This window comes from Xiphias gladius, chromosome 6 (genome assembly GCF_016859285.1).
Source record: "Xiphias gladius isolate SHS-SW01 ecotype Sanya breed wild chromosome 6, ASM1685928v1, whole genome shotgun sequence".
In the NCBI taxonomy this organism is placed as follows: Eukaryota; Metazoa; Chordata; class Actinopteri; order Istiophoriformes; family Xiphiidae; genus Xiphias; species Xiphias gladius.
Window position 1 is genome coordinate 10969265 of NC_053405.1, and position 25640 is coordinate 10994904.

At 39.1% G+C, this 25640-nt stretch overlaps 2 protein-coding genes across 7 annotated transcripts in view; both read right to left on the bottom strand.

Moving 5' to 3' along the window:
* Positions 1-617: 617 nt before the first annotated feature.
* On the bottom strand, positions 618-15485 carry ctdspl3 (CTD (carboxy-terminal domain, RNA polymerase II, polypeptide A) small phosphatase like 3). 2 transcript variants are annotated; one of them, XM_040127815.1, is made up of 11 exons: positions 15134-15485; positions 10647-10770; positions 10373-10513; positions 9360-9474; positions 8751-8862; positions 7192-7278; positions 6507-6569; positions 5997-6076; positions 2955-3081; positions 2150-2245; positions 922-1100 (listed from the first exon to the last, which is right to left on the bottom strand). In XM_040127815.1, exons 1-11 carry the CDS (start codon positions 15260-15262, stop codon positions 1035-1037), a joined length of 1140 nt encoding a protein of 379 aa, XP_039983749.1. In that variant the 5' UTR covers positions 15263-15485; the 3' UTR covers positions 922-1034. The 2 variants fall into 2 exon arrangements, with proteins under 2 accessions (XP_039983748.1, XP_039983749.1); XM_040127814.1 differs by lacking the exon at positions 5997-6076 and having other exon boundaries at positions 618-1100.
* Positions 15486-18189: 2704 nt separating this feature from the next.
* arid3a (AT rich interactive domain 3A (BRIGHT-like)) overlaps positions 18190-25640 on the bottom strand; it is a 50062-nt gene continuing 42611 nt past the window's right edge. For all 5 annotated transcript variants that reach the window (XM_040128937.1, XM_040128936.1, XM_040128933.1 and 2 more), the window contains exon 9: positions 18190-24978. In XM_040128937.1, coding sequence (XP_039984871.1) covers positions 24827-24978 — 152 coding nt within the window. In that variant the 3' untranslated portion in view covers positions 18190-24826. The remainder of the gene's footprint in view (positions 24979-25640) is intronic.

Sequence of the window (25640 nt, forward strand, 5' to 3'; positions counted from 1 at the left end):
GTATGTTGCCCACAATCTGACATATTTTTAAGGAAAATATTTAATGTGATGTGTTGCACTATACTTCTGGCTGCTTTAGCACAAGTTATTCCGCCATATTTCCCAAATGTTTTCCATTCGCTCCTCTGAACTTTTGCTTTCCTGCTGCACAGGAAGTGATGAGCTTTGTTTTAGCAGCAGGAACAATTTCTTTTTTTTTGGAGATCAGAAGAAGCCAGCAGTTGACACCACATAAAGAGCTTAAAACCTAGAGATGTCAACCCCCCCCCAAAAAAAAACCAAACATAAGAAAAATCTGACTATAATTCATTCATTTGATAAAACACACCAGACGAGGGGAATGTGTGGAATGTGTATAAATTCATGATTTTAACAGGATGACACAGATATGAAGTTTCATTCTGCTGTATCACCGTAACCCCCAATGACGATATTAACAGCTGTCAACTTTAACATCCTCCTCCTCCTCCTCCGTCTTATCTGCAGCAGCTTTCATTTCAAATCGCTCACCTCGCACACTTCTAAACTCCAGCTTTCAACTTCAGAACAAGCCACAGAGCAGAAATAAAATACGTACAACCGGCTAAAAGTAAAGACAAAATGACTGACACAAGTGCTTTATTTTTCCCCATTTATTATTAGGGTAATTTTATTGCATTAAAAAAGGCATATCTAAAATATACACAGTTAACAGATGTTGATTAGCAATATAATCAATAAATTAAAAATTATGACTATAAACAACATATTTAAAGTTCTGTCACGTAAATACACACAAACGCTGGACAGCACTTTATTCCCCTGTGGAATGAGTCTTGAACGACCGGCAGCATGTTTGAAATACCGATCTGCCGTCCTTTTAAGTCGTCAAGGAGGACGGAGGAGGGCGAGCAGGTCCAGCAAAACACAACGGGCCTCAGGTTAGCCAATTCCGACAGGACTCTGCTTTTTTAGCCAAAGCAAAAAGGAAAGCAAACATGAGCTGTGAAAGTCATGTAAGGTAGTTAAAGTGAGGGGTGAGGGGGACAGCCCTGTCAGTCCTCTGACAGCAGCCTGTGGAAGTGATCCTTCCTCTTCTTCAGCACCTCCCGAAAATCCTCCTGAAAAAACAAAGCAGGAGATATACGGGCACAACGATGAAGCCGGGGGAGGAAAGGCAGCGGGCAGATGCTGCTGCAGATAACCAGCTGTTTTATTCAGAACTGACTGTCTGGTGAAACTCTGAGAAACCTACCAGCTGCACTTTGACTGTAAGAGTAAAAGTGACAGACAAAAACAATCTGTCAACACATCGAACAATAGTGCACCAACCCTTTTAAAGTCAGAAGTTACAGTAAAACACTTCAACATATTTATGCATCAGTTCCTTAAAACCACAAATACTTTTTCCTTTTGATGCTCACGTACATTTTTAAAGAATGCACTGATCCGACTTTTTGCTTCTGACTCTGATCACTGACACGGTACCAGTGCCGTTTTCCTCCCACATTTAAAATCCGTAGGCTTTCAACTAACAGTTATTATCATTATCAATTAATCAGCTGATTTCTTTCCCGATCATTTGTTTGGTCTGTATTTTACAGTTGCAACGATCGCTTGATTAATTGATTAGTCAATCAACAGAAAATGAATTGGCAACTATTTTGATAATTGAATAATCATTTTAATGTTTTTTTTTTTTTTTTTTAAATCTGCCATTTTATAGTCAAAATGATTAATCAATTAATCAAGAAAAGAAAATCATCAGATTAATCAATAATGAAAATAATGTTAGCTGCAGCCCTACTACCTATCTACCTGGTGACATTTTTGCTTGAAAAATGACTAACAATTCATACTTTAACAGAATAGTTGCTGATTAATTTTCTGTCGATCAACCAATGCTCTAGAGCTGCATTTATGTAAGGTATCACGAGGGAAGGGATTTCTGTGTCATTAAAAGCTGAGTCGATGGCCACTGTGACGGTATGACGGTAACTGATACAGCCAACACTGAACTTCAGACTGAGACTGACAGGAAAAGACTGGAAAAGTAATTCTCGTTGGTCCATACGGGGTGACTGGGAGATACAGCAGTGAATTTCTGCCAGACACCAGGTGTGAGACAAACGTGAGATAAACAGATAAAATGTTAATGTGACGGACATACCGCTGCAGACAGTTTCTCCATGTAAGGGATAAGTTTCTGGAGTTCTCGGTCCTCTGACCCCCCGGACCAGCTCTTGATGGGAATCGTGTTCATCAGCTATGAAAACACCAAAAACCTCCGTTAATTTAGTCCATTTTCACTGTGCAACTGCAAGATGATACCGCTGTTGGAAAACAGATATGCAGGAACTTCGCTTCAAAAACCCATCAATAATATTTTCTAAGTGTTGATCTGGTGATCTATATTTTTTAAATTTGTCAAGAAATACCATGAAAAGACCAAAACCAAGAGTGAACTGATCCTACTAACAAGTACTGTCTGTGTCTCCAAAGCCTGATAGACCTTATTCCTCTCATAGAGCGCCGCTGTTGTTCAAATGTCATTAAAACGCATCAATAAGCCAACAATGTTCCTTCATTATGATGAACACGGGCACTATCATTCATTTTGAAATCAATCCCACAAAAACCATCCTGCTGCTGTAAATACTCAAAAGAATGTGGGTTGAACATAGTCCCCAACAAAGGCATTACTTAGTCCAGTTTCCCCCCATATTTACGTTTTTAAAAAAAAATCTTTATGTCTTCAGTAAGAACCAGTGGGCTCGAGGCTGAGTGCCACACACAGGGCGGAGAAGTCAGAGAGTATTGAGAGACAGACTAACACATTGTTGGTTTTGGTGTTTTCATGGGATTTGCAGATAATAAAACTACAGAGCATCACCAGCCTCACCCAATAAAATCCATGAAAATTACAGCATTAGATTTTAAACTGACATCTGAAACCACGGCTCCACAGTGCTTACATGGTATGGGTATGTGTGTGGTGCATTGTCCAGAACCACTGTCTTGGCGAGTTCCCTCCCTAGGATGCCGAGATCTTTGATGTAGTGGCCGAGGATGCAGGCACAGTCTTCCTGGTACAGACGATGTCTACAAGCGAAATCATTAAAATGTTAAAAACATTTACACCTGTTTCTGTGAACCAAGAGTGTGTTTGACTTACAGTTAGGTGCATACGTATTTGGACAGTGACACAATTTTTTGTAATTTTGCCTCTGTACACCAATACAGTGGATATGAAACGAAGCCATCAAGATGTGATTGAAGTGTAGGCTTTCAGCTTTAATTCAAGGGGTTTAAAACAAAAATATCCCATTAACTGTTTAGGATTTACAGGCATTTTTATACATTGCCCCTCATTTTCAGAGGCTCAAAACTAATTGGACAAACCAACATAATTATAAATGCTTTGCCAGGCCTTTACTATGTCAGCCTTCATTTGCTACTTGTTCAGGGGTCTTCCCACCCTCAGTTTTGTCTTCAGTAAGTGAAAAGGCTGCTCAATTGGTTGAGGTCAGGTGACTGACTTGGCCATGGAAGAATATTCCATTTCTTTGCCTTGAGAAGCTCTTTGGTTACTTTCGCAGTATGTGTGAAGCACTTGCCTATGAGTTTAGTAGCATTTGGCTGAATCTGAGCAGATAGTTTAGCCCTATACACTTCAGAGTTCATCCTCCTACCTCTATCCGCAGGCACATCATCAATAAACACCAGTGACCCAGTTCCACTGGCATCCATACATACCCATGCCATAACACTGCCTCCACCATGTTTGACAGATGATGTGCTGCTTTGGATCATGAGCCGTTCCTTTCATTCTCCATACTCTTCTCTTCCCATCAGAGAAGAGTATGGAGAAAGAAAGGATCTAGTCCAGACCTAAATCTAATCTGGCCATTCTGTTCTTGAGTGTTACCAGTGGTTTGCACCTTGTGGTAAACCCTCTGTATTTACATTCATGAAGGCATCTCTTGATTGTAGACTTTGACAATGATACGCCTACATCCTCAAGAGTGTTTTTGACCCGGCTACGTGTTGTGAAGGGGTTTTTCTTCACCACGGAAAGAATTCTGTTATCATCCACTTTAATTGTCTTCCGTGGTCTTCCAGGCCTTTTAGAGTTGCTGCGCTCGCCACACATTCTTCCTTTTGAAGAACGTACCAAATTGTTAATTTGGCCAGTCCTAAAGTTTGATGGCACCTCTTGGGACTGCATACTGAGAGGTCCCATGAACAGCTACAAAGTGCAAATTCAACACTCGGAATTAACTCCAGATTTTTTATCTGGTTAATTTCTCATGAAATAACAAGTGAACAGGACACACTTGTCCATGAAACTGATTGTCAGTTAATTGTCCAATTACTTTTGAGTCTGTGAAAATGAGGGACGAAGTAAAAACTGGCAGTAATTCCTTCATGGTTAATGTGATATTTTTGTTGAAACCCTTGAATTAAAGCTGAGTCTACACTTCAATGACATCTTCATGGCTTCATCACTTCGATGTAGAGGTGTGTATCTCTCCCCCTGAGGCAATACCATATGCATCTACGTACACAGTCCATAATCCAAAACAAAAACAATACAGATAAGTTTCTAATATTACAATACACTGCCATTCAAAGCTTATTCGATTCAGCAGCAATTCGGATTTTATATTTTTACTTTTTTAATAATTAAATTGTTAAAGTGTGTAAAGTTTAGACATAAAAAAAATATTTAGACCCCTACATCTGTGTCATATACACTCAGTGGCCACTTTATTAGGAATGCCTGTACACCTGCTGGTTAGTGCAAACATCAGCATTGATCAGCCAATCAATTACGTGGCAGCAACTCAATGCATAAAAGCATGCAGATATGGTCAGGAGGTTCCATTTGTTGCCAAACATCAAAATAAGGAAAAAAACTTTGACCGTGCCATGACTGTTGGTCCTATACAGGCTGGTTTGAGTGTTTCTGAAACTGCTGATCTCCTGGGATTTTCGCATACAACATGAGACTGGGTCATGCTGACTGGAGGGCGTCAGTAACTCCAATAACCCCAGGTTACAACAGCACTATGAAGAAGAGCACCTCATAATGCGCAACACATCCAGTTGCCCAGATGCAGTGGGCAAAGGCTCACCAAAACTGGATGGGCTGATGAATCTGGATTTTTGTTGAGTTGCATGTAGATGGTACGGTCAGAATTTGGTATAAACGACAAAATTCATGCATCCATCCTGCCCCTTGTGTTGTACAGTTTGAATGCCCCAGCCTATCTGAGTATTGCTGATGACCATGTGCTTCCATTTGTGGCTACAATTTACCATCTTCAAATGGCTACTTCCAGCATAATAATGCACCATTTCACAAAGCAAAAGTCGTCTCAAACTGATTTCATGAACATGACAATGAGTTCAGTGTACTTCAGTGGCCTCTCCAGTCACCAGATCTGAATCCAGTAGAACACCTTTGGGATGTGGTAGAACGGAAAATTCCCAGCATGAATGTGCAGCTGACAAATCGGAAGAAATTATGTGGTGCTATCATGTCAACTTGAACCAGAATCTCAAAGGAAAGTTTCCAACGTCCTGTTGAATCAATGTCACGAAGAATTGAGGCTGTTCTGGGGGCGAAGTGGGGTCCTACCCAGTATTAGAAATGTGTACCTAATAAAGTGGCGGCTGTGTTTTTACCGCCTGAGGCCAAATAGAAAATGAATTAATACTGTCCTCACCATATGACATGACCACATCTGCACTCATTGTAATTCACTCTGGTTAACAGTCAGCTAAATCCTTCACACTGCAACACGAGAACACTGAGCGCAACAAACAATTGGTCCAACCACAAACAGACCATTTGATGACAGCGCCGACAGCTCAGTCCTCAGGTCACAGTTGGGTCAGCAGCGGGCTAACAGTTGCTGGCCAAGTCTGATAAACCTGACAAAGTGCACGTCTTTGCAGTCAAGTAAAGAGTTTATGAAACACAAGTGGAGGGAGATGTCAGGGAGACATACCGAAACAGTTTTCTCTGCGGGTCCAGGATGTCCAGTATCTTCTCGGCATATTCCTTCTTTGCACATGTGTAAACAAACAGCTGGAACAGAACACAAACAGCAGCTGGAACCGTTTCCACACCAACCACAACTCAATTGGCATCAGGACACCATGAAAACCACTTACAGTTTAATTTATTGTCATATACAAAGAAATATAAAGGTAACGGTGGAATTAAATTGACTGAGCTTAACTGAATTAAAATACAAGGGGGAGCTACTGTATGAAATCAGTATCTGTGTGTAGAGATGGAAAGTATAGGTTCTGAACACTTGGAGCAGATCCGTTCATCAGACAAGCCTTTAATATTTGACGTTCCAACTTTGCTGAATAAAGAAAACTTTCATTGGTGAATATCACTAAAAACAAACTGACTGTACCTTAAACAGCACTTATCTAAAGCCAATTGTACCAGTAAATGACCAGACAATTTAATTTTATATCAGATTAACTCACTGGTTAACAAATACCTCATAGATTTTTGCCATGGACTGCAGAAACTCTTTCAAATGTGGTCGTAGGATCATGTGCACCTGTTGAAAACAAGGAAGGATGAAAGAATAAATGAACAAATAAATACACGTTCTCCATTTTCTTCCTCGGTTCCTGTTTAATTATCTACACCTCTTGTTGACAGAGTATCCTACATAATCTAAGCTTGTGTTGCTCTTCTATTTTTTCATACCTCAAAATCCTATTCTGGATACTACGTCATATACTCAGGATCGTTGGTACGGCTTAATACCAAAAGGTCAGAGTGTACATTAATAAGTCTAAAAATACGATGCGTTGATTATCATTTTTGGTATGTTGGTGTGTACATGAATGTGCCATCAACGAATTCAGAAAATGGTCTTTTCTTACACTTTACTGCAGCACTAAAACAAACAGTTTATGGTTTGTTCCAGCTGATTAACAAATAAAATAAAAGAAAACATGGTGTACATGATTACCTGCTACAACTGCCCACCAGTGTTATTGTTAGCTCTGATATTTCTGCATATTAAGACTAGATTCCCTCATATTTCTTGCTTTTTCTGTCATCCCTCATTGAAGAGGACAAACAGACTAAAACATTCTTCTATCATCCTTTCGCCTTTATTTTCCTTCTGCAATGATTTGCTCAGTGTGCAGCAGCGTGCAGCAAGTGGTCACCTTGTACTGATGGTCCTGGAAAGCTGTGTTGAAGGTGAACTCTGCGTCCTCAATCACGTTCAGAGAGCTGAACATCAGGGTCTCCTCCTGGAACGACATGGATCAATCTCAATTAGCTTATTATAGTTTTTTAAGACTGCTTTCTCATTATGGGCGTGTTATGGCCTTAGTCGACACCCATCTTATGTGTCTAACCCTCCTTGTAGTGTTTTGTTGTGTCAACTATAAAACTAGAAGTAAGGTACCTGTTAACTACCTTGGGACAAGGCCTGGTATAGTTTCAATTACTGATGGCACACACTCAGAATTCCTTTCTTAAGACACCCTAGGAGCAGGGGTACCGTTTTGACTGTTTTTTTTTTTTCCCATTAAGTAAAGTCAGAGAGTTGGGTTTTATTTCCATTTTTGGTTTCTTTTAGGAAAGGCTACTCACAGATCTTTTTTTAAGGAGACCTCTTGTGGTTACATTTCCCTTTTTCCCCCTTGTAGTTTGCCTCAGGGTTGTTGGTTTGTGTCAATTATCTAAGCTCTTTGCAAATAAATAATCTCTTTTTTTAAAAGTTTTTTTTTTTTAAAAAACCAAACACACCCCGTTTTATGTTGCTTCCCTTTCCCCTAATGATCTGGGATGTAACGGACAGCAGCTGTGATGGTGCACAGTCTCTGCTTTAACTAGTCACATTTCAGCCAAGCAGAGAAAAAAAGGCTGGTTCCACCTCGCCGTAGTAAGATGCTCTTGAAAAGTAGCCACCTCTGTGCAAGTCCACCTCTTGATGAGAATACACACCCAAAGTTTTTCTGGTCTAATTGATTACCAACACAAGTTATCTCAGTAAACAAACCAGATTTACAACTTTTTAACAACTGAACTCTGGCATGATCTTAGCCTAAAGTAAAATAACTCATTCTCCTGTCTCGCAGTGTGACAGAGTAATATCTTGTCCATGATCTCTGAAGTAAGCACCAGCAAATAAGAACAGCTGCAAATCTGATTTAAGACAGATGGACGAAACAAAACAGACACTGTGTTTGAGCTTAGATGACGAAAACAATATGCAGCTATTTTGGAGCAACACATGTATGATGTAATACACGTTAACCAGTTATGACAATGTACTGTTTGACATGAAGACTCTGAGGAAGCTGGGGTGGATTTCAGTTGCTGCTCATGTAAGATTTTTCTAGTTTCACTCTACATCCAACCCCCTGCTGGATGCCACTCACTCATCCCATCATAATAATTATCCATATCTTTAAAAAAAAAAAGACCAATACTATTAGCATTTTAGACATGTTGTTATTACTGTAAACGTTAATAGGAATTATTCATTACAAAAAGTGACCAAAACCACAACTGAACCAACTCAAGGATAACTGAGTAAACTCACCAATTCATGAATCAAGACCATGGATGTGGTTTAAAGCTCAGCAAAAAAAAAGATGAATGGGCCTGAGTTATGATTAATTTGTCAAAGTTCAAGTGTTGGTTTGGATATTCATGTATCTGAAGAGTTGTGGCCATGTCCTGAGAGCAGGAAGTCACAGAAGTGTAAACTCACCAGGTCGACCACCAGTGTGGCTTCTGGAGTGCTCCTGGTCTTGGGGGGAATGTCTCTGACTTGGGGTTGAGAATGCTGAGACTGTGACGGTATGTTCTTGATGAAGGTAAATCTGGAAAAGAAAATAATGCTCTTAGAAGTAGAAACACCAGGAGATTTATGCACAAAGAGGACATGAAACAGGGGGCTGTTTCATGTCCGTCAACTGTACAACCTGGCCTGACTGCCTACATTTCAGCACACATCCTCAGGACTGTTGACAGAAGCTAGTAAAAAGGCAATTGTCAATAGGATAGCAAGATTTATCTGCAAAGACATTTGTCCTGTTGGCATTATTTCGGGAGAGGCTTTTAAGGATAACTACTGCAGTGCCCGTTCAAGATGTGCCTGTCGGTCAGGGGTGACAGCTATGAATGAAGTGAAGAAAAAGGCGGAACTACACTACAAGGGCATTTCATTAACATAACATTATTATTATTAAAAAAATTAATAAATCAATATTTGGAATCTGTTGATCAGAATTGCAGAAGAATCGCTACAGCCCCCCCCTCTCTAATTGTGTAGGACGAAGTTACTGTAACAGCTGAAGATGTTGATGTATGTACTCACGGACTGAAGACGTCATCATCCTCGTCTCCGGCCAGAAGGTCAATGGAGCCATAACCAAATACCCCTTGTTCTGGGCTCATCAACACGTTGTTTCCAGTACCTGCACACTTCATATCTAGCCAGAAAAAACAACACATACAAACTGTAAGAAAGAAGTCTGGTAAGCTCTGAGCGATCATGAAAACCAAATACTTTGGCCCAGTCATTGAATGAGATTCCATTCTTCCTTTTTGCCCATGCCAGTGGGAATTTTCTTTTTAAATGAACAACAGCTCTGCACAAGTGTAAATAAAAGAATGTGAATCCAGCAAAAGTTTGCTTTATTTGATAAACCACAAGTAGGAATTATTACATGATGGGGAACTCTGAGGTACTTTGTTTTCTTTCTATTCTCAATGTTAATGGGAATATACATAGCCCACCCCCACTATGTATAAGTGCAGCTTATTTTTCTTCAAACTTTGTAGCTGCACCTGACCACAACACAAAAACATTTGGAGCCTCTCACACAGTGCACAAACCAAAACAGTGAGACTCATTTACGAAAGCTGTTTACAGCATCAACATTGCTTATGACTTTTTCAGAAGGGAATGGTACTGACTCATACTGGCACTTATAAAAAGGACACTGAGTCCTTTACCAATGAAATAAATACCAACTGTCAGCTCACCACATTAATGCCTTCAGAGCAGTTCAAGAGACTCACACTCTATTTGATGAACTCAGGGTGGGAATTTACCACAAACCACCAGAAAGATGCTGGTACATTTATGCTGCGGTTGGTGAGTGAGTTTACTCCTCCAGTCACATTCGTCATAAGGAAAGAATACCAGCTGAAAAAGGGCGACTGGATATCTCTCAAAGTGGATGAATGAGCAATTTAAATTTCTAAGGCATTTCTAATGTCCTGGTACACGGAAAGGTTTGATGATGACAACTTTTTCTTTTTGGGGTCTTGTATTCATGTCGTCCAGATTGTTTTAAGTCCTTCAGTAACAGTAGCTTCACTCACTCTCTTTGCTGGGTGTGAGGAAACGCACGATGGGTGAGTAGATGTTTCTGGCTGTCGAGTTGCAAGGAGACACTGGGTCCATCTCTGACAGTATGCGCTCATGGCGCATGATGGACCTGATCGGAGTCTTGAATGCCAGATCTAGACCAAGGATGACGATGAGTCAGAAAACAAAAACACAGGAAACAATGTAAGGAATTCTGATTAAGAAAAACAAAAAGGTTCAATTAAATAAAAAACGTCTGTGAGAATAACTGGACGCTGCCAAACGTACCCGTTTCTCCATCGTCAACAGCGATGGCTCTCTTCCTTGCCCGGCCACGAGGCAGCGGTCGCCTCGTCATTGTGGGAACTTCATCATCTGAGTGGTGGGAGTCATTACCCAAAGTCTTTTCAACCTAAAGATTATTAAAAAACAAAAACAAAACAACAACATTAAACCCAAAACTGATAAATTTAATTTCACCAGCATGTTTTAATGTCAAATTGTGATTATTCACGAAGAAGAGTCAGGTAAGTCAGAAATTTTCATCACTGAATGCTCAGGCAGCTTTTAACAATAAGAGAACATTCAAGCTCTATCATACTGTGATAACTGGAATCCCATTTTAAAACTATATACAGCTGTTCATTTGAGAAAGAAGCTTGTTTCCATGACCCTGTTGAGGCATAATTAAAATCATATTCAGGTCTGCTTTCAAACTGTGACGTCAAACTGATGAAAACTAGAAAGTGTGATTGTTTAGATGTTTTCAGACCAAAATACCAAACCACCACCGCAATTGTTGCCTGAGAGGTCTTTTACCCAGGATAGCAATGCCCAGTGAAGTTGTACTATTTCTCCACAGCTGTGGGAATGGTCTGCGTACCTCACAATAAGATACTCTCACCATTCAGGCAATTCGGTGCAACTGGAAAACACACCTAAAATAACAAAACCAATCTTTAAAGAAGCAGGATTGCTACATTTACTCACTACTTCAATAAGTGTTTTAAGTTGCAGAGACTGAGACTTTAAAACAGACAAACACCAACATGCATACAAGATTGTGCTATTATTTAAATGCCAAACAGACACAAAAAGAACAAAAGGCTTAACTAGACAAGCAAAAGTATGTCATAGTTTAAATGCCTGCTGTGAAGAAAGGATGCATAGAGTAAGTTTGTTTTTGTGCTTATTTAGCAAATATAATAGCAACAGAAGCTGGGTCTCATTTCATTTACACATTTGTCAGACGCTTTTATCCAAAGCGACTTACAAGTGGGGGACAACACTTGAGATCTTGAAGTAAGTACTAAGTACTAAATCTGTTCAATAAGACAAAGTGCAGGGAGATCAGGTAAAGAGGTGAACCGAAAGTGCCCAGTAAGTGGTAGTTAGGCATGTAAGGGTGTTGGAGGTGTTCACGGAAGGGATGAGTCTCCAGGAGATTCTTGAAGCTATAGAGGGACGCACCCAGACAAGAACAGTCTGGACTGTGATTGCCTTGTTTGTAGGGATGGTAAGACAATGTGGCCGAGAAGGAGTATAAGCCTGTCTGATTGATATCAACTAGATGGGTGCAGACCCAGAACCCACTCTGTAGGCAAGTATTAGTGACTTGATTTTGATTTGAGCCCTATGGGTAGCCAGTGAAGTGACATGTGCCCTTTTAGGCTGATCGAAAACCAGATGCACCGCGAATCTTATACTGTATGAAATGTTACCTCCGCCAAGGAAGTTGTGATTTCACCCCTGTCTGTTTGTTGGCTTGTTTGTTTGTTTATTTGTCAGCAAAATTACACAAAAACTGCTGAACTGATTTGCACCAAACTTGGTGGAGGGATGGGGAACGGGCCAGGGGAGAAGTCACTAACTTTCGGTGTGGATCCAGGAATATTTTTAAAATTACGTTCCTCAACATTGCGAGAGAGGGCATTTTTCACCTTGGTGGAGGTATGCGCTCTACTGAGTGGCAGTCTAGTTGTATTTTAATTACTTTTTTCCTTTTTTACTTCATCTCTGCAACAGTCACACTAATGTAAAAGGCCACATGTGAGCCATAAATCAAACTACCATGGAGAGTAAGTATACACTGCTCACAATCTAAGTGTAAATAGTCTGCATACGTGTGTCCTGGTGACCTACTTTTAATGGGACCCGCTCTCACATGCAACTAGTCGGTTTAATCCTCTGCTGCACGTCACAGTGCTGAATACCCTGACCGCCATACAGGGATGTAGCCATAAACACTGGCAGAGCTTTAAAAACTTAAATTATTCATTGACTACATGGGATTTGTAGCCAAGTGTTCAGTATGACTTGTTTACTTTGTCCAGTATATTCCTCTCCTCTAAAATTAGGGGAATATGTTTACAATATTTGTCTGATGCAGATTAAAAAACCCCTCAAGCTGAAAGGTAAAAAGTGACACTTAAACTCATATTCATAATTAATTCTAATTCAACTGGAGCTGCAACAATTAGTCGATTAATTGCTCAACAGAAAAAACTCTTAAGTATTTTTATAATCGAATAATTGTTTTATCCCTTTTTCTAAGGGGGGAAAAAAGCCAAACATTATCTGGTTCAGCTTCTTAAATGTGAGAATTTGATGTTTTTATTTGTCATTTACAAGAGTAAGATGAACATCCTTGGGTTTTGGACGGTTGGTTGGATAAAACAAGACGTCTGAAGACATAATCTTGAACTCATGGAAATTGCAATGGGTGCGTTTCACTATTTTTGGGCATCACATATAGCAAACAATTAATCAAGAGAATAATGAGCAGCTTAATCAATAATGAATACAAATGCAGCCCTAGATTCCATGTGTTCAATGTGAGTAATACAGAGCCAACATAAGATAAAGTAGGTCACTGTCCAAGCACTTTAAACTGCAGACGGGCCATTTTTAAACAGAAAATCCAAAAGTTCTCAGTTTGCAGCTTTTCCAATGTGAGAGCTTGCTGGAAACTTTAGCAGTGACCAAATCAACAACTTGGTACATTCTTAAAAAGAAGGAATGCACTGGCGATCTCAAAAAACACCAAAAGGGCTGGAAGACCAAAGAAGACAACTAAAGTGGATGATCACAGAATTCTTTCCGTGGTTAAGAAAAACCCCTTCACAACATGTAGCCAGGTCAAAAACACTCTTGAGGATGTAGGCGTATCATTGTCAAAGTCTACAATCAAGAGATGCCTTAATGAATGTAAATACAGAGGGTTTACCACAAGGTGCAAACCACTAGTAACACTCAAGAACAGAATGGCCAGATTAGACTTTGCCAGAAAACACTTAAAAAAGCCTGCCCAGGTCTGGAACAAGATTCTTCGGACAGCTGAAACCAAGATTAACTTGTACCAGAATGATGGGAAGAGAAGAGTATGGAGAAAGAAAGGAACGGCTCATGATCCAAAGCACCACATCATCTGTCAAACATGGTGGAGGCAGTGTTATGGCATGGGCATGCATGGCCGCCAGTGGAACTGGGTCACTGGTGTTTACTGATGATGTGCCTGCTGATAGAAGTAGCAGGATGAATTCTGAAGTGTATAGGGCTATACTATCTGCTCTGATTCAGCCAAATGCTGCTAAACTCAGGATGGTGCTTCACAGTACATATGGATAACGACCCAAAACATACTGCAAAGGCAACCCGAGATCTTCTCAAGAGAAAGACATGGAATATTCTTTGGCCAAGACAGTTACCTGACCTCAACTCAACGGAGCATGCTTTTCACTTACTGAAGACAAAACTGAGGGCGGATCCACTGTGGTGCTGTACAGAGGCACTATTCCAAAAATTGGGACTCTGTCCAAATACTTATGTACCTAACTGTGTTATACATACATAAAAACCTCTTACGCAATACAGTTAAACAGCACCACAATCTACACCCTCCAAAATGACCATAAAGGTGAAATAATGCCTCTCTACAATTTGAAGAAAAACTGAATGACATAACCCTCATGGAGGCAAAGTTTTATTCAAAACTTGGGTAAGCTGCATTAGTTTTCTAATAAACTAACTGTGTCTATCTTTGTTTTTTTTAAATTGCAAAATAGGACCTGAACAACTGTACAAACATGCAGGTCATACAGAGTAACATGGGGAGGTGCTAATTATGATAAAATGAGAAGTTTAGTATGATTGCCAAGACAAACATAGAAAAATGAAATGAATGAGAATAACAAAGAGTAAAAGCAGTCAAGGTAAGTAATAATGAGAAAAAGAAAGGACAGAGGCACATACAGTACATGAGTGGAAGAATTACAATAAAGCACAATAATATATTAGTCGTTGGAGGGGAAAAGGAAGCTAGTATTAGCAGTATGAGTCCGGAACTTTATGGATTTATTATTTTTATGCCATTTCAGAGAAGTAAGGAGACTATTACTGCTAAGAAATTAGGAATATTTGGTAAATCTTTCAGTGCTCTTTGCTGGTAACTGTGTCTGTTACCCCTTCCTACTCATAAAAGTAGACTTTATTTGAATAACTGGGGAGGAAAACGGGAGCAGCTAGTGAAGCAGACCAGGGATGAAAAGCCACCTATCGTCCAGCTGCTGCTTCATCACAACAGCAGCGAGCTAACGTTAGCGACTTTTGTTTTGTTACGGGAACACTGGCTAACCAGCGTCCGGCTAACTAGCATCAAAGCGCCCAAGCGACTGCTGCATCTGAGACACACACACGATGACTGCTGCTACCACTGACATTTACGAGGCTAGAACAAAGTTATTAACATAAAATCGTACAAACCAGCAGTCGGTTACCTTGGTTTGAAGCGGGCTTTCGGTCACCGATAGGCGCCTATGTCTCGGCGTCGCTTTGATGGACCGGCGGCGGTTACTCCTCGGCGTCTCCGAAAAAGCTGTAACCGTTTTTTGAGACCTGAGTCTCATTTTTCTTCTTCATATGAGACTTGTAAAAATCTAAGCGCAAACCCCTCCACTGTACGGTAATCGCTTTTGGTGTGATGCTTATCTTTTCTGTTTTTTTTTTTTTTCTCCTCTTTTCTTTTCTTTTTTTTTTCCCCCCTCCACCAGGTTGGGTTCAATAGATGATTGAAAGTCCGTATAGCTCCGCCCGCCCGCCGCGCTCGGCCCCGCTCGGCCCCGCGTCTTCTCGAATCAGTCTGTGTTTAAATCTGCCGGGGTACGATAGGTTCACACTGTTAGTGGGCGGTGCTTCAGAAAACGTGAGATGCGAGTCACGTTGCAGGGCTGAAGACCCATATACATACATACATACATACATTTATGTGTGTGTGTGTGTGTGTGTGTGTGTGTGTGTGTGTGTGTGTGTGTGTGTGCGCGCGCGTATATATGTATATATAGATATATATAAAATACCAAATTTCACCAAGTCTGAATGTCCTGCATTCAAAATTTCACTTAAGTACACAAGTATTAGCAACAAAATGTACTTACAGGATTAAGAGTAAAAGTAGTCATAGACCCTGTAAGTGCTCTATTATTGTTATGTCAATTTATTTTTTATTACTGAGGAATTGCTGTACATCCAACTTTTTGTTGTTGTAGACGGTCAAGGTAGAGCTTATTTGGACTCTGATGAAGAGTGTCTGTTTTCACAATTACAGGCTGCAAACCAATCACTGTGCTCCAGTCTGCTTTCCCTGATCTGAGAAGCTCCCGATTCAGCTGCACATTTCTGGAAAATACGTAGCACACCTCTTTCTACTTGGAGCTAATGTAACTTTGCTGTTTAACCTATAACAAGGCACTATGTTTTAATTTGGACAGCATGCGCTCATGGCGCATGAAAGGCCTGATTGGAGTCAGGAGGATGAAGGCAAAAACTAAATCTGATTAATACGATCAATCGGACAACACAAAAACAAGAGCAGGGAACAGTGTAATATATAAAATGCATCCTGGAATCTTCACCTTTGTTGCTTCTCTGTCACCAACAGTGACGACCCCTGTCAGGGAATATTATTATATCACTGGATCTTTATTTTTGATGCATTAACATACAAACTATTTTAATGTTGTAAGTTTTTTTTTGAATTTTTGGACTTTTAAAAAATGTTTATATGCTGTTTTAACAATGCATTGTATATTTATATATATATATATATACACACACAGTATATAATGTATATTGTTTTGTATGTAACATTTAAATCTGAAAAGTAGCATCTATCTATACTTCTGCTCCACTAAATTTTATAAAGTAGTATAAAATGTAATCTTTAGTTCAAGTACCCTAAAACTTTACAGTGCTTAATACTATCTACCACTGAATTTTGAGGTACTTCAGCATTTCCATTTTCTGCTACGTTATACTTCTATTGCACTACATTTCAAAAATGGGAAATAATGTAGTTTCTACTTAACTACATTTATCTGACAGCTGGAGTTACTGGTTACTGTGCAGATTCACATACATAGAGATTTTACATACAAACCGTTCATGAGCTTATAAAACATGATGCTTTTTTAAAAATGAAACGACTCAACAGCAAAGTTACATTAGCTCCAGTTTGACCATCTACAACAATAAAAAGATAATTGCACAGTAATGCCCTAGGATTATAATGAATTAATATCATAATAATAATATAGAAGTGACAGGACATTTTTCACATTATACTACTTATACTTATATTTAAAAATTTGAATGCAGGACTTTTTTTGAATATTTTATAGTTCGGTATTACTACTTTGAAAGGATTTTCAAACTTCTTTCACCCATCGCTACTATTAATGTTTTAAGTGGGAAATATTTAGGCGGCTAATATACAATATATAATAACCACTGTCTCTTCCTTTTGCTGGTTGTGATTCACTTTAATTCATACTTTTTTCCCTGTATTTTAAAATTATGTAGTGAATTATGGTTTTGGACGTTTGATTTTACTTGATTTCACCAGGTTAATCTGCTCAGTATCCATACTCCTTTCGAGGGGGTCCGTAGTACATGTGTTTAAAACAAACAATACAAAAATAGGGCGATTAGAGCTGAGTTAGTATTTTAGTAAGCATGTAAGTAATATAGTTTTTTTTCCCCACATTATGCACAAGACGTTTTACTCCCGTCAACTAAAACAATTTGTTGAAAGACTGATATAGAGATTTAATTGCTTTTTCACTTTTTGGAGCCAACATCAATGTGCATGAGTACACAATGAACTCAATTTAATTAAACACTTGCTTAAGCTTAGCAATTATTATAACCGATATTTCTTTTTAAATATACTAACAGGTTTGCTAACTTATCGTAGGATACATAAAAAGCATCCAAAGCTCTGCTTACATTTAAGAAAAATGATATTTTATTCATTTCAGATTCAAAATAAAAGTATCCACACAAACACATATCAGGTAAATAGGCAAGAATAGCTCTCCACCCTAAAAAGAAAAAGAAAAAAACAAAACAAAAAGAAAACAGTTCCTTTGCCTGCTGCCACTTCACTGTTACCGTGGTTACTGGGAAACATCCCATTCATCAAAAATGTAATCATTTATAGAAAAAGTTGGAATAAGCGCACATTAATAGAACAGACTGAAATAATACTTGCAGTACTAACAGTGGTGCTAGAAGCAGTATTTGTAGTACTACTAGTATTTAGCTGTTGAGCTGGAGGGTCCCTGTGGTTGGTGCTCAAATAAACTGAACAGCAGAAGTGTTACGAACCTGTAACGAAGAGAGGCGGCGAGGGAACCACCTCAGTGTCCAAAATGAACCTTTTAGTTCACCAACCAGGGTGAAGAAATATCTGCAGAGGATATTAATATAATATAATATACTATACTATACTATACTATACTATACTATAATATAATATAATATAATATATCCAGCCATCACAATGTTACGCCACAATTATCAATCCACTGCGTTCATCTCTAATCTCAGAAACTACACTGGTATGTTCCAGTTCATTTCGGACTCTGGTGTTGGCCCCTCACACCGTCTTTGTGTACCCACTACACGGTAACTTGAGCCCTCACTGGGTTAAATGCATCAAACTGGAGGCAGAGGTAGATTTTCCTGAGAAGAAGTTGTGAGAGACAAGAGACAGAGCCTTGTTTCACTTCTGACGTTGACGGAAAGACACGTGAAGCCCCCCCACAAACATTGCATCACATCACATCCCTCCCTAAAATGATCAAACTATTATCATCATCATTATCGCTATATTAATAAATCGGATTTAATGTAATCTCTGTGTGCTGGGGTTGCTACAGCATATCAAAAAAAAGAAAAAGAAAAAAAAAAGCAAGAAAGAGCAAAATACAACACAAAACAATATAAACATGATATAATCCAGAGCTCTAAAAGCCGTATTTCAGAAATAATCTATTTAATGAATCTTAGTAATACAGGTTAATTCATACAACAATTGTCACAGCAGAAGGCATCTTGTTATTTTCTCATCATTTTCCCTTCTCCACAGTCCACTTAATGGAGGTAAGTCAGTGGTGAAGTCCAGTCAAAAGCCCCCAAACCCACATGCACCTTAACCCGTAAATGTTCCGGCAAAATTTCCATGTTGGCATCATGTGGGAAAAGGAGTCAGAGTCAATTTTCCATGCAAGACGCTCTGGACCTGGTAAATTTTCAAGAGGTTATTTTAGCTACAGCTCTGGTGGGAGTAAAAGCAGCAATATTTCAAGGTAAAACACCTTAAAGTTATGACGTTCTTATGTTACAACATTTTGACAGAGAGTTTTGTGCTGATCAGAAGCGCTGACATCTGAGATTTGGGAGTCGACTCCTGAACAGCACTACTTTTATTACTTATGTTTTTGGGAAAACTAACTCCAAGACAAACAAAATGCATTTTGCAGTAAGAAAATTAGTCCGGCTAAGTCATTGTTCCGATCTGTACAACACATGAATGCATCAAACAAGCAGACTTTTAAAATCAATCCAAGCTTTTAACTGCATTACCACACAACAATAATGTAACTTTGACAAATAAACATAAAGCCAAGAACTGCGGATGCAAAGTCTTGTGCGAACATTTGTCTTATCTAATGATAAAAAAAAACACCTGCAGGTTCCATGAGAGAAAGCAGCTACAGACACATAGTTGCAGAGAAACAGGCAAGACAGAAAGTTTGATTATTGATTGTTTGCTGATTGTGTTTTTAATTTGTGAATTAATTCTTAGTTTAAATACCTTGAAGAGCTACTGACTAAATTGATTATTTAAGTGTTCCATGATGATCAAAATGCCATTTCACCTCAACAAGAAGAAAACTATGGAAACATTGGAAGGAAATTAAGCTATGAACACTGAAAATATGTGATTTGTGCCATAAATGGTCACACTGAAGGACACTGAGTCTTTGTAGCCCTCGATCAAACCCTCAGTTTTTTCCATTTCGGAAATCTAAACTGGTTGCGTGTCATAACAAAAACTTCCACTGAGGGGAGCTCTTACTGGAGGGGTTGCATCTTCTCAACTACACTGACATCTCTGATTCCCCTTAAATTAATAAAATGGTTATCGATTAGAGGTGTGAGTGACATTTAAGCTGATATCTGATTGTCTGTGGTCTTTACAATCTCTTTCATAGTGAAACTGAGCTCTTTATAAACCAGCATAAACTACATTTCGATCGGTTTTCCTGCATGAGCGCAGCCTTCAACAGGATTCTCTGTTGTGGCTGAAGCAAAGAAATCTGCTAAAGCCTTAGTCTTTGAGGTAGAAACGGGCTTGATTGTGGTTGAAGGGATGTCAAAGTGTTTGGAGGTATACTGTGTTGTCATAACGTCTCCTGATTGTCGCTATCACGCAATTAAAAACATGCCAGCCTTCCCTGAAGATGCTGCCGTGCAAACACACACACACACACAGAGAGAGAGAGAGTGAGAGAGAGAGAGAGAGAGAGAGAGAGAGAGAGAGAGAAAACATCCACTGTTCAAATGCAAATATCTCGCAGAGCTGGTCGATAGATATACGATAAACATGGATCCATTGAACGAGGGGAGCAGGTGCTTGAGTGTTGCCTCAGGGGCCAAAGAGTCACGGGGTCAAATCTAAAGAAGCAACGTTGATCCTTTAGAACAGGATTGATTGAATTTTGCTTTCTCCAGCAGACTTTTCCACCAAACAAAAGCTTTGAGCCCCAGCATGTCTCTATTTGATTGTCAGCCATTACCAGCAACTGCGACATCTGCTACTCCTGAAGAGACAGAGTGACATGGAGAGAAACGCAGGGCCCTCCGAGTGCCACTGAACTGACTAACGTGAGCAAATACATACTTTTACATTGTAATATATGAAATTTACAGCAGTGTCTGATTACATGGAGGAATCAAGGAGAAAGATGATTTAAATCTAAATTAACTTAAAATAAATTAATTTTTTTCTCTCTTTCTTGTTTTACTTTTTAAACGCCCTTTTTGTCATAGTCGTGGTCTATAGCATGTATACACCGCCATTACTGTAGAGACTAAGCTGCCCTACAAAGGCCACATGCAGTAACTACATATTTGGTCAAAACTGAGTTAAAAGCCAGAATCAGACTTTCCGAAATCTTACATTACCATAGACTTTATTATACCGTCAAATTTATAATCTTTGGGGGCAAAAGGCCTGCGTGTAAATTTCATAAAATAAAAAGCAAAAATAAAAATCATAAAAACTAGAAAACAGAGGTAAAAAAAACAACTGCAGCAACTGCTCTTTGGCTAGTTAAGGCTAGCTGCTCGGATAGCCGTTAGCTGAAGCTAATTTAACCAAGTTTTTTATTTATGCTCAAAAATCTTAGTAACTGAGTTTTTTTATACAACATAAGTAGGAGAAATCATAACGGAGAGAAAAAAAAAAAAAGGGAACACCTGATACAGCAGTCCTGGAAATCACGTGATTTCATGTGGTTAATCTACGTTTAAATCAAATATTAAAACTGTATTTAATGAAAGGATGACGAATTTACTAAACTAGGTCATTGGCTCAAATGTAAAAAAGAGCTGTGGAAAAAACCCTTTATTTGTAGCCTATACTTTTTCCTTTTCAATTGTTCAAATGTAGAAGGTGACATTAGTATCTGAATGTTTTTTTTAGGTTTCAGTAAGCTCTGTGACACTGATTAATAATGAGCATAAAAGGCATAAAATGAAGGTTTAACAACTCATATATCTGTCACACAGGTTGGCTAAGAAATTCAAACCCTTCTCTACTTCATCGTTTTTGTAGTTACTGCTCTCTAAGGCAGTATGGATGAGAGCTTCCCTGAAAAAAACCACGTCCAAGTCCATTCGTAACCCAGCTATCTAAAGCCTACAGCTCTAAACAAAGATTGGTTTTCAAGGTTAGTATCTAACAACTCACTACAACTTTCATAAAACCTGGCTGGTCATACAGATTGTTACATCAGTCTAAATGAAGCACAACAAGGTTTTTAAGTGGTTTTTAGAATGTTCTTGCCAAAACCGTAAGACCAAGACTGAAATTTTAAGAAAATGTCAATTTCACTGATATTTCAAGATATATATGTAGCACCACTGCATAATGCTTTGGATAAATGTGTCTATCAAATGCAAAGAAGAAAGATTAGCCTTAGTGTGAGTCTGTACTGACTCATGTCAGGCTCTGCCTGTTTAACATGCTACCTAAATTTTTCACTGTAAAAATGCTTTGACCGCCTCTGATACGGATCTACACTGAGAACCTGATCAATATTTCAAAAAGGGGGTTGTGAATCTTGATATCAGGCTCCATCATTTGAGTCAACACTGCATAAATGCCATTCATGTTTTAAAAGGCAAAATGGTTGAGGTCTGATTGGTCTGCTGGCTGACTTCACAGCCACACTGCAGAGCAACAGCTGCAAAACAACTAGCTCTTCCCCAGATAACTAAATTCATTGTGTAAAAACACTGTATTTGAGTACATCTGTCCCTCCTGTATCTGTAAAATGACATATCCTCCAATACGGAGCGAGTTGCTCACAAGTTAAAAAAGGAGCCTGGTTTTGTATCATCTCCCACCTAATTAAGGCTGATGAATCCAGCACTCATTAAGATGTAACTCAACCAATGACATCCTTTTCCTGTCTCTGAATTTTTTTTTTTTTTTTTTTAAATCCAACTAACACTCAAATTCTCTTTTCTAGGAAGAAATAAAACAAGTTATTTTCACCATTTCAAAGAACAGCATTTGATGATTGTGTTTTTGAATGGGAGTTGTTTGCTATCTGAGTTGAAAGAGTACTTTCCAAAACTGACCAGTGTTTGTGTAGCAGCTGGTGGTGACTTCCCACCGAGAAGCAGGACCAGAATCAAAGCCGTGGCAGCCATCTGGTGATATTTGACTGGAACAGTAAAAACTGATTAGATGGAGGTACTGCTCGCTCTCTGGTCATCTCATGCTGTGTTAAGGCCTCAGAACAGAACCCACATACAAAGCCTGATTTACTTCCTAACATCGGTAGGAATGAGGCAGCTTTGCGTAGGGGTGGGGTTGGGGGGGGGGTTGAGTAACAATCTTTAACAGCCAACAGCCCAGAGAGGTAACACAGGTTAAAGTTCAAAAAGCTGAATGATTGATCTACTTCAAAATGCAGAGACACAACTACTTATGAGGTGACATGGTGTCTCCGCTGTGGCCTTTCATGAATCCAACTGCAGTGAGTGTTCGTACAAACAGTAAAACACAATCAAGTGCTCAGCCGCAACTATGAGTACCTCTGACCTTAAATTATCAAAAGCCTCGATTAAGTAACATCCAAAAACAGTCAGAGGATCACAAGACATTCTCTGTATTATCCTCGGTAGATGGCGAGCTAGTCTCAAGAGGACCCTGTCCTCGTCACAGCACTGGATAAGAAGCACTTGGATCAGAATGAGCACTCAAGTAATGCAAAAACACAAAGCTGAAACAAAAAATAAAAAGCATCTGTAATCTATGATACAAGAAAAAAAAACAACAATGTGTCAGATATGAGCTGAAATAACTGTCAGAATAAGTTTCTTTAAAGGTGAAATTGCATCTCCTGACACCTGATTGTCCATGTGAGGGTTTCCACAGTAACGAGGATTTGGTGGACGCTCGACACCTGTAAATTCAAGTCAGGAAATCGCTGATGGGCTTTTATCTATAAATACATGCATGCATCTGACTTTAAGACAATTACTCCACTAGAAGACCAAGTCATAAAAGAAGATGAAAACCGATCTTTCTGCAGGGAAAGATGTTTCTCCGCCAAGCGTTAATAGAAGACTGCAGGATATTGTACAAAGCGATGAGCAGACGGACACCTGAGAACAACGGAAAACGTGTTATTCACATAAAATCTGAACCCCAAACAGCAACAGGAAGAGGCGTGTGGACGCTGCTGAGGCTCAGAAAGTACAGTGTGTTGAGGTGCGGCGAACGGCTTTAGTTCATTCTCCCACCTGCACTACTGACCCTACTCGCACAAACAGCCATTTTGAACAGTAAGCTTGACAATATACCTGCGTGATTGGCATTGATATGTTTTGAACTGGCCTTATGTCAACAAACAGATGAGGGTTTTAAATAGCCACCAGTTTCATGAAGAGCAACCACACCAACTGCTTAAATTCGGCAGGGACGTCAGCTACTTAGCATTCTAGCTACTACCTCTAAACTCTGGTAGCAATCAATAGTGGACCAAATATATTAAAAACTTAACAAATATCTTTGCAGATTCTTGAGATCAAGCCATTTAAAACTTTTGTTCAAAGGAGAATCAGTGGCGTAGATATGATGTGTATCTCGGTACACAACAGGAGCGCAGACCTGCACCAGACTCGCTCTTCCACCTAGGGATCCAAACTGGCTGTCATGTGAATAAGTTTATAAGGGTCTACACAAAATGAGGTCACAACGGTACATTGTTATATGCCCTGAAGAAACAACATATAGCTTTAAAGCTTTTCTGATTAAAAATAGAGAATATTCATATTTCCTTTTTTTTTTTTTATAGAATTCTAAATATATAGATTTTTTTCCTGCAGTGATAGGATTGTTAAAGATTTAAATGATAAACACAATAGAGAATAACAATAATGATAATAATGACAATGAAAAAGTTAAAATAAAATTTAAAAAAATCTCTCTCCTAGAGGATAAAATGTCGTTGTCAGTCAGTAGCTATGTTTGTTTGTGTAAACAGTGCATTGCCCTTCCTAGTTATTACTTTCTCTTTTGTTCTCCAGTAATCTGTACATTTATGCAGAAATAAATAATTCACAGGTTGTGCATACATATTTGTTTAGCATATACTGGCTCTCAGTTGGGATATTTTTTTTTTTCAAAATTATTTTGGCTATGAAGAACAAAAGAGGTGAGTTTGTGAGAGAAAACCTGAGATAGTGTACTTCAAGTGATCTGAGTTTCAGTTTGTGTATGGATTATGGTTCTTCTCTTTTTGGCATAGATGATGTAGAAAATGAGGTTGATTTTTGGCTTTACTTAGCGTGGTAATTAAAAAAAATACAGGGGAAAGGCTGGGGGTTTGTTAAGACAACGGGTTGTTGGAGGTTGAGGTTGAGGTAGGTGTGTTCTGCGGCTGCTGAGGGGCAACACGACCGCTGACCGCCGCGTTGGAGACGGACAATCCAGGTGCACCAGATGAGGCCGACCCTGCTGCTGCCTGAGCAAAAAGAACGCCTGCACAGTAAAAGACACAAGAAACACAGAAATCAAAGTTAGAATACAAAGTTTTCCTTAATATAACCTTGATTTTAAAATGGAACTTAAAGGAACAGCTCAACATTTTAGGAAATAAACTTATTGGCTTTTATTTCTGAGAGTCAGATGAGAAATTGGAGTAGGAGCTGAGAAGCAATTAGCCCAGCTTAGTACAAAGACTGGCAACAGGTGGGAAACAGCTAGCCTCTCTCTCTCCAAAGTTTAACGACGCAATTACCAACCACGTTAAAGCTCACTGATTATCATGTTGTATTTTTTTGTTTAGTCCGTACAAAAGCAGAAGTGTAAAAAGGAAATCTTATGGTTTTACATGGCAGAAGTATTTCCTGGAGAATAACAGTTTATCCAGCTACCCAGTGCCCAGTATACTGAGGTCTTTGTAAAAAAGCACAATGCTACCGAACCCAGCAACCTAAAGTAGCCAGGATGATTTATCAGAACTGCTTGGCAGATGGTTGCATAGCTTTTCAGACATTAACACCAACTTCACACAGCGCTGTGAGAAACCATTGAGGACTGAACGTCTCTTCCTAACTCTCGTTTTTCATTCTTTCAATCTCTCACTGTCACATCAAGGCCCCGGGAAGTAACTGCAGCTGGCTATTGTTCGCCAAGAAAAC